The sequence below is a fragment of the Pagrus major genome, chromosome 18 (assembly GCF_040436345.1).
Source record: "Pagrus major chromosome 18, Pma_NU_1.0".
Taxonomy (NCBI): Eukaryota; Metazoa; Chordata; class Actinopteri; order Spariformes; family Sparidae; genus Pagrus; species Pagrus major.
The window spans coordinates 23,792,967-23,805,835 of NC_133232.1; the positions used below are offsets into that span (position 1 = coordinate 23,792,967).

The window sequence follows — 12,869 nt, forward strand, 5'->3', positions numbered from 1 at the left end:
GCAGGTTCAAGCTTTTTTCACTCAAGAAGCTCAATGGGCAGGTTTTTGAATAGTAGATGAAATTCTGTCCACCAGGTTTTGAGGTACAAATATCTGGTATTTGTGGCACCTCCTATGTTTGGGGCTCAGGATGCTTTGGTAAACCTGTTCACAACCTCAGCCTGAAGATATATCTAGAGTTGTATGATGATTGGACCAATGGTTATTGAGTTTAGGCCAATTTATTCTAAGCCCCGCCCTTTGAGAGGATATTATGTTTGATAGCGGCCATGTTTTGCTGTATACCCAATTTGGTCTTGATTGAATCAAATTTGACTGTTTTTCAGTGGCGGAGCTATATGGGCCAAGAGGCTTTCTTGTAGAGCACATACTCTGTTTGGGGCGTGGCCTTTTCAAAAGTGTATTTTTGGGCGTTAACTATAGCGCCACCATGAGGCAGCCTTTCATCTGAAACTTGGTGTGTGCGTTCAGGAGACAGGCCAGGATGTCTACAGTGAGTTTAGTCATGATTGCTCAGTGGCATCTTCAGTTATGAGCCAATAAGTGATAGCCCACGCCCACTTGCACCAATCAATATGGCATATGCACACCAATAATGGTGAAATTTTGTCCCGCGGATTTTCAGATATGCGATTGTGGCATTTTTGGCGCCCACTATTGGCTGTGTTCAAAATGCTTTGGTAGACATATTTCCAACCTCAGCCTGAACATATCTACAGAGTTTTATGATGATTGGACTAATGTTATGTTATAGAGTTATGGCCAATTCATCGTAAGCCCCGCCCTTTGCAAGGATATTTTAAATGATAGCGGCCATGTTTTTCAACTGATCCTTCTCATTTCTAAGAGGCATGTGTATCTCTGACCCATGATGCTGTATACCCAATTTGGTGTTGATTGAGTCAAAAAAAGTGGATGTCACTTTACTGTTTCTATGGAAGCCCTAAAGGGCCATGCATTCATACATTTTATTTCCTCCGTTTTCCCGTGATAACGAGTTAATTTCATTTGTTTTCTCGAGATCTCGAGTTATTATCTCGAAATAACAACTGCCGTTTTCCGAGATAACGGTATAATTTTCTCGAGATCTCGAGATAACGAAACTTTGTTTTCCCGAGATAACGATATAGTTAATTCGAGATCTCGAGATAATGACTGTGATATGATAGGCCTGAGATTATGGAGACGCCCGGGACCTCGTAGCTGGTCAGCTATGTAGTTAACGACGACATCAGGCTCACTTAGATTGCGCCGCCGATATAGCTGAAGCTAACCGTCTTTTTAGATTACGCAACTAATGTGTATATTATCTGTAATAGCAAGGCATAATGCTATTTCAGCCTGTGTCAGGCCTTGATTGAAAAGATATGTGACGCGGTGATCGATATGCTCCTGCTCCTCTGACATTGCTACACTGAATGATGTTTCCTGCAATGATTTAATATACTACACTATCGTTTTGTTTTCTCAAGATCTCGAGAAAATTATACCGTTATCTCGGGAAAACAACAGTTGTTATTTCGAGATAATAACTCGAGATCTCGAGAAAACAAATGAAATTAACTCGTTATCACGGGAAAACGGAGGAAATAAAATGTATGAATGCATGGCCCTTTAGGGCTTCTGTAGTTTTCCACTTTATGCTAATTAGCAAAACATCCATCACAGTGGCCCCACAGGCACTCAGAGACTGTTTTTGTAGAGCATGTTGAGCTGTTGAGTGTCCAATTTCATGTCGATCACACTTATTTTGTTTGGGCTGTGGCCTTTTGATTTTGTAATAGCGCCACCATGTGGCCGATTTGGCTCGTATTTCCTGGGAAGCATTTGCAAACAATATGATCATTGGGCCAAGTTTCATGTGTGTAGCTCATTCCAGCTCACAGGAATTTGAGCCGTGACGCAAGACAAATAATTTTGAACTAACACAAAAGCAATGGGGCTTGAACCCTAATAAATAGCACTGCACATCATATGTTAAACATACCTAAACAGGGCAAATAAAATTACACATGCAGTTATACAAAACACAACCAATAAACAGAAAATACAAACTGCCATAAAGGTACCCTTTATTACTCATTGTATTTCCATTTTAATCAAAAGTCATGTCAGTTTGAATTGTAGGGGTAAGGAGTTTCTCATATTGACCTCTTGAACAGAGCAGACTATTAAAGGCCGATTAAGAGTTTTCAAGAATGAGGTTTCACCATGTCATTGAGCACCTTAGGGGCCTGGTTATGTTAAGTTTAGTGCTTGCAAATGTAATTTATATTTCATTTCTTTCATTATTCATGTTATTTTCTCTAATAATAGTAACAGTAATAGTAGCACTGTTGTTTTTGATTGTGCCCACTAGAAGGTGCTACACTGCCACTAACTCTTCATTGCAGTGAGTGGAGGGTCAGTGATTCTGTGGATGTTCTGTCGAAATGAATATTTGTGATTCCTCTCAGTAAAAAAGTGAATATTTACATTCATCCAGACACCACAAAGAAAGTAGCCTGGGAGCTATGAAGCAGTGAGTCATCAAAGTCTAGGATAGAGAGACAAAGTGGAACCATCTAACTTTAATCTATAAATATGTAGAAGTGTGACTTCTATTTTGGTGAATATAAAGCATCATAACCTTTTCATACTGTGATATTTATGGCTGTGTATTTTTGCATTTGGTCCGTGAGTCCTTTGGACACAAATAAAGCTGTGTCAATACTGGTGAAATTATGCTCTGGCATACACAAATAAGTTGACTTCATCATGTATTACTGGAACCGTGCAAATCAAGAATGTTGTTTGGTCTCACAAGAGTTTTAAATATAGACAATGCTTTTACATAATAACACTTTCCAAATGAAACGCCGTGCAGCGGATCAGAGTAACACAGACGTTTTCTATTTGAAAAACACACCTCCAAATTTATTCATGAGTTATACAAGATAAGGTACATCATACAGTATATACAAAATCTCAACATTAAAAATATCAAAAGAGATAATAATACAAATATTTTCATTTCTATAAAAACCTGCATCTTATTATAAAATAGGCCGGCCTCTTCAGGACGGCTCTTGGCCTCAAGTCAGCCATTAGGTGTTTCTCGTGAAAGGTGATATTTATAAATCGGGGTGTGAGGTTATTTTGAAAGAGCCGCATGTGCCAAGCATGTATAGGTTACCTATGTAAACTAATGCCTCCATGCCTGTAAAAGTATGCAGTATGTGCAAGGACTTTTGTGTGCAGAATGTGTATGTGCATAGATGTGAGAGTGTGTTGAAGATTTGTCATTCTGGTCGGCCGCTATCAGCGTATGTTGTTGATAATCATAACAAGTCTCATACAGGTGTTTGAGGGGACAGTTTTTCTATCCTGCATCGATGACAATTTATAAAAGTCACTTTTTATCTGAACACATTCAAAGTGTGATCTCAACCTGTCCAACACCCTGCTACAATCAGACTTTCATTTCCCTTTATTGGTATTAAAATACACCCAGAGGAGTGCACACTCTTATAAAAGCGGGCTGCACAGGTAGTCCAGCAAGTCTTAAATTTCCACAAACACACAAATCCTTTGTATTATCGAGGAAGTGCTCAAGATGCAGCAACATTTTTCAGTCCAGCAGTAATAACATGAGAGTCCCAGTGTTGAATACTGGCAGTATCTGTTAGGGTTTGGCTGATGAACAATGCCATCGTTCATCACAGATGGCTGACATCAACTGCTGAGCCCCAACCATCGTAACATTGTGATTTAAAAGGTGTCCCACCAGAGAACACAATAAAGTTGTGTGTCCCCTCAGAGTAGCCGTAAGGCGGAAGTTTGTGATATGTGGGTGAGAAAGTGAAGAGAAGTTTGTTGCTGTTCAGTTCACTAACATTACATCTCCATGTCCCGTTTGTTATTGTCTGATTAAACCAGCTCATTGAGGCAAACCCAAGACACTCATTTGTGGCAGCGTTGTTGCTTGTCTACAGACCGCTGTTAGTGTGTTTCTTTCAACCGTGTAGTTGTTATTCACATTTGCTTAGCCTCCTCAATATAGCTAGCCAGCTAACTTTGTTTCAAGCTTCTGAGGCTGAACACAGCTATATTACGGACACGTGGTGCCGAGACACAAAGACGCTTTTTAACCCAACACGGGGATGTATGTCAGGGGTGACTGAAGACAGTTTTCTCTGCTTGGTGAGCATTTGGAGGGTGCCGTCAGAGCGGCAGTGGGAAACAGCTGTGACTGTTGCCTTACGGCAACACTGAGGGGACACACTGCCTCAAATTCAGAAACACATGTTACTAACCCCCCAACCCCACCCCCAAACAACAATGTCATCGTTCATCATGATGTTTCACTGTGGAAATCGTCATATGCCAGTTTGGCAGATGTTGCCAAACCCTAGTATCTGTGCTTGTGTGCTCCTTGCAGGTTACTGGACTCTCATACAGCTGTGTGGCACACATTCAGCCTGTTCCTCCAGCTCAGGGCACGGGACGCCAGCATTCGCCGGCCGCAAGAGGATGTAACGTGTGCGGTGGCGGACACCGCCTCTGGAGCACGGACCTAGACACAAACCCCAGGATGACCAGAGAGACACTTCACAGTCCAGTGGTGTCGCTGAATAGAGGGAAAAGAGTTGTCAGAAATATACAGCATGTGAGAGTAAAGAAAAACAGAATCTGCAGAAACAAGGGCTTTTTCTGTTAGCATCTACTTTCATGTGATACAAATTAATCCAATAGTATTGCTCATTTTGACCCTTTGCAGGTAAAATGTTTAGGGCACATGTGATGCTGTGGTCTTACCTGAGAAACGCTGGGGGCTGATAGAGTTCGGGAGGATATGATTGGACATTGGGGCCTGGCGGTCAGGTGATCTGGTCTGTCGAGTGATCTTTATGCTGGCGATGGGTGGAAGCTCCTTTAAGCGTGGATAGTAGAAGGAGTTGGCTGGATGGTTTGGCATCTGAGATGTGATCTGAAGTCGGCAAAGAGCAGTGAGGCATAATTCATCAAGAGAGCCAGCGGATTCTCAGCAAAAGTTCAAGAGCACAATAGCCCACTTTAAAACATATGCTGGGAGAGGATAGATGGTGTATTATGTAAGAGAGGCCCTTTTTTTACTCTAATCATTTCAGGTCAGGCACGAGTGCCGCCAAGTAATCATTTCAGTGAAGACAGCTAGGAATGATGCCCCAAATGAGCCACGCTGCAAACCTATTTTAAGAAGACAAGGGCCATCCACCTTGCTTTGTCTTTGGAATAAACGCACAAATGACTAAAGTAATGAGTAAATGTGCAAACAAATGATGGTTTTTGTACTTGAGGATATTATAGTTCACCTTTGTGATGTTTTCAGGTGGGCTGGTGGGGAAGTTGGGAGAGGAGAAAGTGAATCCACTGTCTGTCCCCGAATCATAAGGCTGGAGGTCAATGGTCACTTCCTGTTTCCACTGCGTGCCCTCGCAAAGGTTCAGGCTGTCCACACCGACGAACCAGTCAGGGCTGGGGATCATTTTCACCAGCAGGGACAACTGTGGGTCAGAAAATGGAGCGGGAATACAGTTAGTTCAAACTAACTCAAATGAATTGTAACAACTCTGTGATCCCTTAACTTTTTACCATGCACCATCCTCAGGTCAACATTTTTTGTCCAATACTTTGGTTTATGGCTGGAAGACTAAGAAGGCTCCAATCAGCTGCCTCAGCTGTACTATGTAATTTGTGTTCGTGCTTAAATGTTAGAATGCTGAAATGCTAAGCTAAGATGGTACACAAGATAAACATTATAACTGCTAAACATTATCATGTTAGCATACTGATGTTAGCATTTAGCATAAAGCACTGCTTTGCCAAAGTAGTCTCAGAGATCTCCAAGCATGACTGTATGTTTTGGTTGGTTGGCTTTTGATTGGTTGGTTGGTCGGTTGGTTTTGGTTGGTTGGTGTCATTTTGTTTTTTGGCCCTGCTGGACCCAGTAGGCTTGAGTGGTAATCTGAGCACAGCTATGATTATTTTCTGGCTGTAATCAACAGTTGAACTGTAGCACTTTGGTAACTGTAACACAATCAATTGGTCTTAAGAAAGTTGATTACCCCTCCAAAGTACTGTTGTCTGTTTATATATACTGTGTGTCGAGTTAAGTTAAAGGAATGATAGAAAGATATGAAGTTACACACACACGCACTGTTGATGTCAGGATTTATAAACTTTGTAATTTATAAATGCATTAACTGGGGAATGCATGTGTACATGCATGCACCCTATCAGTTTCCTGTGCAGGGTTAGACTGTCTCCTGTGTGATGGATGTTTCCTCAGAGCTGGTGACCTCATACAGGAAGTGGCCTGCATGGGGTCAGCACACGCTGAGGTGGCAGACGCCCAGAAAACAGCACATTTGAAAACGCCTCCGCACTTGTGGCCTGATATTCGAGGACTGCGGTTAAGCCACTAAGGCTTGCATGGGTTTTGGATGGAGCAGTGCTGGAATGGACTTCAAACCAGTGCACCAGGTAGAACAGACCACTCGGGATAGGGGGCAGGTAGTGTCAGTAGCTGACACTACCTGCCCCCTATCTTGACTTGTTTTCTTGACTGTGATACACAGCAAGACACTGAGAAACTGAATCAAAAGCAGGTCTGTAGCTTTTTAGAAACCTCCTCTGATCCCCTCCTTCGTTCCTTCCTTACTTTCATCCCTCCTCTTGTCCTTTTTAGCCTCCTCTCAAACAGCGTTTTTTCCAAGAAGCCCCATCCTGCTGCATCCATCAGGTCAGTCATTAAGGATGTCTACACAGGGGTATCCTTCCCTCACCACTGGCTTGATCAGTCAGTGCTGGTTTGCAATATGCTGGCCAGGAAGTATATCTAGAGCACAGACAGTTGCTCAAAGCTCCTGTTATCCCTCTAAATTTTTTCTCCATCACAGCAAATCTTCCGCTGAGCCCCAGAGAAAACGAGTTGTCCTAGAAAACATGGAACTTTTGCACCTTAATGCCCAGGAACCCTACTTTCTGTAGTGCCACTGATCTCAGAAAATACTGAATCTTTACGAGTAATGCCACTTGGATCCTGAATTGTGCTTATTTGGATTTATTTGTCTGTTTGGATCCTGAACAGCAAAAGCAGTCGGCTCATGAATACGGAGATGGAAATCATCTGTGTTTGGGATTTTTGGGGCATTGCGTATGATTCTTTTTGATTTGTGGGGAGGATAAAAGCAATGGGATTTGTATACAAGTGTGCGAGAGAGAGAGAGAAACGCACGACTTTGAGATTAAGATGTCAGTAGATTCACGACATTCTGTCTGTCTTGGTCATGTTAAACACAAACACACGAGTCAGACTGTGCTAAAAACAGACGGGCCCATTTTAAAGCCGCCACAGACATCTTGTACCTAGATGACGAGCTGTTAATCTGCTGTCCATGACAAGTACTTACCAAAGATGCCCTCTGACAGGGTTGTTTATGATTTATAAGGGCCCTCGGGTTCAGGCAGTGGAATAACCAATAAACAAATGTAGGTCACCAGTCTCTCAGGCAGGCACACACCTATTTCTAAAACCTCCAGTAAAATGTCTGCCCTTCCTCTTCACCTCTTCCTCTCTCACTCATCAGCTACATATGCTTTACACATAAAGGAATGCTTTATTACAAGGTGTAACTGTTTCAGTCGTATGACACATTTTTCCACAGTGCCGTACCTCATTCCTACCTTAAATCCTTTGCCTTTGATTACGCCCCAGGCCCAAATTTAGCCCAAGCCTCAAAGAAAAAACAAAACGACCATGACCCTCCGCTCCCAAACTCACTTATTATTCAACAGCAGCAGTACCCTGTAGTCCAGTGATAAGCAAAGTTGTACCCTAGTTGGAGATTTAGCTTCCGGCCCACATTTATCAGCCTATTTTTTTTTTTTTTTTTTAACCTCAAAAGTGGGGCAATACGGGGCTTCAACAGTCTGAGTTCGCCAGATCAAATGGGTGTCTTCCAGGGTTAGTTGTTTTAGTGCCAAATAGGGATAGATCCCAAAGGATAGTAGCACAAAGAGGGAATTTTGCACTAAAAATACCCACTTGATTTGGCTAACTCAGACTGCTGAAGCCTCGTATTAGCTTCGGCTGAATGTCAGAATGCAGTTTATCACAAAAGGAAGGGGTCACCTCAGGGCTGGTATGGTAAGGGAGAATGATTACAGCAACCAGTAACTCTCTGTGTGCATATGAGCATGTGAGAATATAATATTAAGATTTGAACTTATTCTTTATATTTACCCTTAAAGCTGATGTCATTGTTATTAAAATGAGTGTTAAATAGCTCTGTATTACAACAGTAATCACTGTTATAGAATTGTGCAGTAAAAGAGAAAAGACATTTTCTGGTATCCCTGCCTACTTAATCCAATCGGGACACAGAACTCTATAAAGAGTCGGTCCTGTCTGCTTGGGCAAGGTGCAGAGAGCAGGATCCCCCTGTCCTGGTACGTACACCGGCAGTGGCGGAAAAGGGAAAGCTACCAATTCCAGCATCGGCGACGCTTACCACCAAACAGACCAGGCTAATGATGTACAAAATCCCGGACGATATATAGTCTCATATCATGATAAAGATATATTGATATATTTCCCAGCTCTAGGGGGTTACAGTAATGTCAGGGGGATGACAACAAGACTTCAAGAGATAGTCCAGCACATAAACCCCCATATTATGTGTTCATGAGATTAAGAGGTGCTGGTAGGCTGATTTGGGCCAGGCTAACTGTTTCTTCCTGTTTCCAGTTTTTATGCTAAACTAAGCCAACAGGCTGCTAGCCGTAGCTTCATATTGACCGTGCGGACATGACAGCGGTAACGATCTTCTCATTTAAATCTTGGCAAGAGTGAATAAACATGTTTCCTAAATTGCCGTACTACTCCTTTTACCAAACTTCATCCTGAGCTCACAGAGTTCAGTGGGACAGGCGGCAGACAGAGTGCAGACCGCGCAGGATGGATGTGGGCGTTTGTGGCTGCAGGGCTTCAGCACTTGGGCTAAACATAGTCTGATTGGATAGTGGAAAGAAGTGGTGAAGTGTTTGGTCAGAGCGGATGGCCGACGTTATGTGGAAGCCCGGGTCACCAGATGACTGAATAGATTTAGACGGTTTGTGTGACTTACTGTGTCTGAGCATGTCTGTGTGCTTTTGTGAATGACTATTGCTTCTACTTAAGTTTTATTCGTGCCTACCAGTGAGCTCCGGGGCTGCATGAGCAACTCAGTGGAGCTGTGCCCGATGCCGTTAGGGATGCCGGCCGTTCGGTACATGGCGCCGACCGTGCGTCTCTTCCTGGCCTCCTTGGCCGCCTTCATCAGTTCCACCGTCACCCCAACTTCAGCGAAGTTCTGCACGCCTGCACTGGCTGGAGCGCCCTCCTCCCAGAGCCGAAAATGCCGATTATGGCTGACCGCTAAAGAGAGAAAAGAAACACAAGAAAGAGGAGAAGACAGGAGTAAGATGCTTATTCGCTGGAATGCATATCAATGTCAATGAAACACCACAGAGCCTCAGCCAGACGGTGAGATCATTTTCACCATGGAGCCTGTATGTATGTCTATGGTTGCCTCCTACTTCCTGCAATTAAACAGATAATTCTGAAGGAATTGCCCACATGCATGTCTTTGGCATTATTGTACGGTTATAGTTACGTCCTTTCTCGATCTATCACTGATAAAACCACAGCACCGGCTGAAGCTGCCAGTAGATAGGTCAGGAGCTCGGAGTCAGCAGCCAGATGGAGGGCAAAACTCTTTTAAACATTTTTTTAAAACTGTTATTGATACTTTTTCATTCTCTTTGAGCCGACAGAACCATTTTATTCACATTCTCATATTTAGTCCTGGTTATCTATGAAATCTGTTGAGAATAAAGAGACTGATTTAGGTTAAACTGTTTCTACCGCAGGTTCTGGAGCTCCATATTGAAACCCACAGAGCCACTGGCCCGGGCCAGTGGTTTTAAGGGCAGAGTAAGGTTAGCCAGAAACACGCTGACAAATGCTCTGATGGTTCTGCCTTACCTCACTTTTCAGAGCTGCATACAGGCGCACATACACACCCGCTCATTTATACTTAAACACTCCTGACACATGTGTTTAACACACACACCGCACGGAGCCACACACACAACCTGCCCAGCACACTTCACACACTATCTTGTTTCTCCCCAAACTGCCATTAGTTACGCACCTAATTGCATTTCCATCCTAACAAATTTCCCACAAGCGTCAAGACCTTGAAACTCAATAACACATCACGTTTAAGCCCCACCAAGACGTTAAAGCCCACTTCCCGCCCTCACTAAATTGCTCGTGTTTTTTCTTCGGCCAAGACAAACTCCATTCCCTCTTCATCTGGCAGCGTCCTTGGGCCCTCACCCCCAGGTCTCCACAATAACACAAAACCATCACAGGCCCCCAAACCCCTCGACAGGTTATGCTTTTCTTTGTGCTACGACAAAATCAATTTCCAACTTTTGTCCCCTACCAGCCCACTGAGGCCCTTGTGTTTTCTTTCTTTTGGGACAAAGACCATTCCTTGTCCCCTGATGTGGAAAACTTGTGCTTAGTGTCAGTCTTCACCCTGACTAAGAAAATAATAAACTGCCTAAGTTATTCTTACTTAAATGTATGAGTTTAATTCAAACACAGATCTGTCCTGGATGGGTTGAACCAGGTTGAACCAACTCTGAACCAGCTTAATCTAGCACCAGCCCAGAACCAGCACTTGGTTCGCTTTGGTCAAAAAGGGGTCTGTGAGACCTTGGACAGGGAATTCTCTTCACTAATATTAACAATGAGAGAAGTTGTCGACAAACGTCATTTCCACGATGTGTCTTATGGTTGTCTCCTTTGAACTATTGGCTCCACTGACTTTGGGTGTCTGGAGGCACAGATAAGATGAGCCTCAAAGAGATTTCAGACTTCCTAAAGTCTGCTCACAGAAGTATGCCAATTGTGTAGGACAGTGAGTAACCATAGCAACGTATGAATTACAACATTTTATGAGACACACAATCAAATATTTCTCTAAGATCATACATTTCTCCAACACACCCTGTTCACCGGTGCCCAAGGACATTAAAACCATTATGGGTGTGTCACAATCTCCGGTGCCTTTCTCTATATGGAGTAAGTAGGCCATCACCCTCTGGCAGGGCAGCAGGGCACCAGTGACAGAGCTGGAAACCAGACAAAGCCACAGACAGTGATGCGTCTAACACACACATACACACATGCATGCACACACATGTACAAACATCTGCCATCCATCCCATTCTCCGTGGCTCGGAAAAAAGAGCAGAATAGAGGGGCCTGAATCGCTTCTTCTTATTCTCCTCCTGGCTCTGGGGTAAGCGGTCTGACCCCAGCTATCATCACCCACCTTCACCAGCTCCGAAACCCCCCCCTTCAGTGTTTACCGCCAACACTGTGGTAAACCAGCGGATGTGTGGGAAGGAGGGTAGGATCGAGTTGAAGAAATAGAGAAATATTAAAGATATGGCCGGACAGAAGTTAGAAATAACCACCATCTGGTAGCATTTAGACTGTCTTTTTGCTCTCTGTGTCTTGCTGCTTTGCTCATTAACATCTCTCATCCCTGTGTATGTGTCTGTATCAATGAGGATCTGCTTTAGGTGGAGCTCAGTGTCCCTTCATATCTATGTGGTCATCATTTTGACTAAGGGAGGTGAACTAATAACCCTTAACTCTCTGTGCTGTTTCAAGCCTGAAATAGTAGTCGAAATCCAATGGATTATCAGACTTCAGAGGTCAATTTTTCCATAAGTAATTGCTGGTTTTCCAATAACCTGTTTCGCAGCTTTCTCACCTATGAGTTTGGACCACTGTGCAGGAGGCCGGAACAGTGGATACTGCTTGGGGAAGGCCTGTGGGCTCCAGTGACCTGTAAAGACCAGTATGTAGGAAGCAGGACCCTTGGCTGTGCATTCTGTCGCATTGAGCGGTCGCAAAGGTCCAGCAAAAGAGAGGCAAAGCTTGAGAAGCACAACGAGTAGCTGCTGCAGCCAACCGCAGGTCAGGTGCTCTGATGACATCATCTGAAAGAAATGGAGAAATGAAAAATGGTTGTTTAAGTTTTCCTCACCCGTGGTAGATGTATCAGGTTTGCACATGATTGGGTTCCCAGCACAAACACAGGTAATGATGCTGCTGCTCCTGTTTTCTTGAACTCATTAGACGTGGGGTTCTTTTCAAAGTCTCTTAGAAGGACTTCAGCACGTTATGTTTAGTCCAACAGCGAGCACATGAAAGGATCTTAAAGGAACAGTTCACCCCAAAACAAAAAAGATGTCTGCCCGCTCTCGGATATAATAGAACTAGATGGGACTCGATGGGTTGCTCAAAAAGCCCGAAAAAACAAAACACTTTTTTTAATGATGAAATGTAGCTAAGTATATTTACTCAAGTACTGTACTTCACTACAGTTTTGATGTACTAGACCACTACTGCTTTTAAACCTTTTAAACCTACTAGATTTTAGAGGCAAATGGTGTCCTGTATACTCCACTACATTTATTTGATAACTTAGATTTTACAGATTGCAAAACCCAGCCAATGTAGTGCATACAACAAGGCCTGTTGATTATCCTGAGTAATCCTGTCATGATTTCTGGAAAGAGACACTGCTGTTGAGTTTTTAAAGTGTATTTTATTGGCCATCTAGTCCTTTTACATTAGAGTAAAGGCGGACATCTCTAGAGCTGATATCTCCAAAATTCGGCAAATCACACCAAAACTATCTAGATGGGTAAACAGCAGAACAGGTACAAGGAAAAAACATTTGATTTTGATTACGGGATGAACTGTCCCTTTAACATGA

The 12,869-nt window shown here is 43.2% G+C and overlaps 1 protein-coding gene across 1 annotated transcript; it reads right to left on the reverse strand.

The window, feature by feature from the left end:
• Positions 1–4,421: 4,421 nt before the first annotated feature.
• spon2a (spondin 2a, extracellular matrix protein) lies at positions 4,422–12,087 on the reverse strand. Its single transcript, XM_073487685.1, has 5 exons — positions 11,859–12,087; positions 9,219–9,439; positions 5,334–5,525; positions 4,798–4,969; positions 4,422–4,609 (listed from the first exon to the last, which is right to left on the reverse strand). The coding sequence occupies exons 1-5, from the start codon at positions 12,085–12,087 to the stop codon at positions 4,422–4,424; spliced, it is 1,002 nt and encodes a 333-aa protein (XP_073343786.1).
• Between the last annotated feature and the right edge of the window lie 782 nt (positions 12,088–12,869).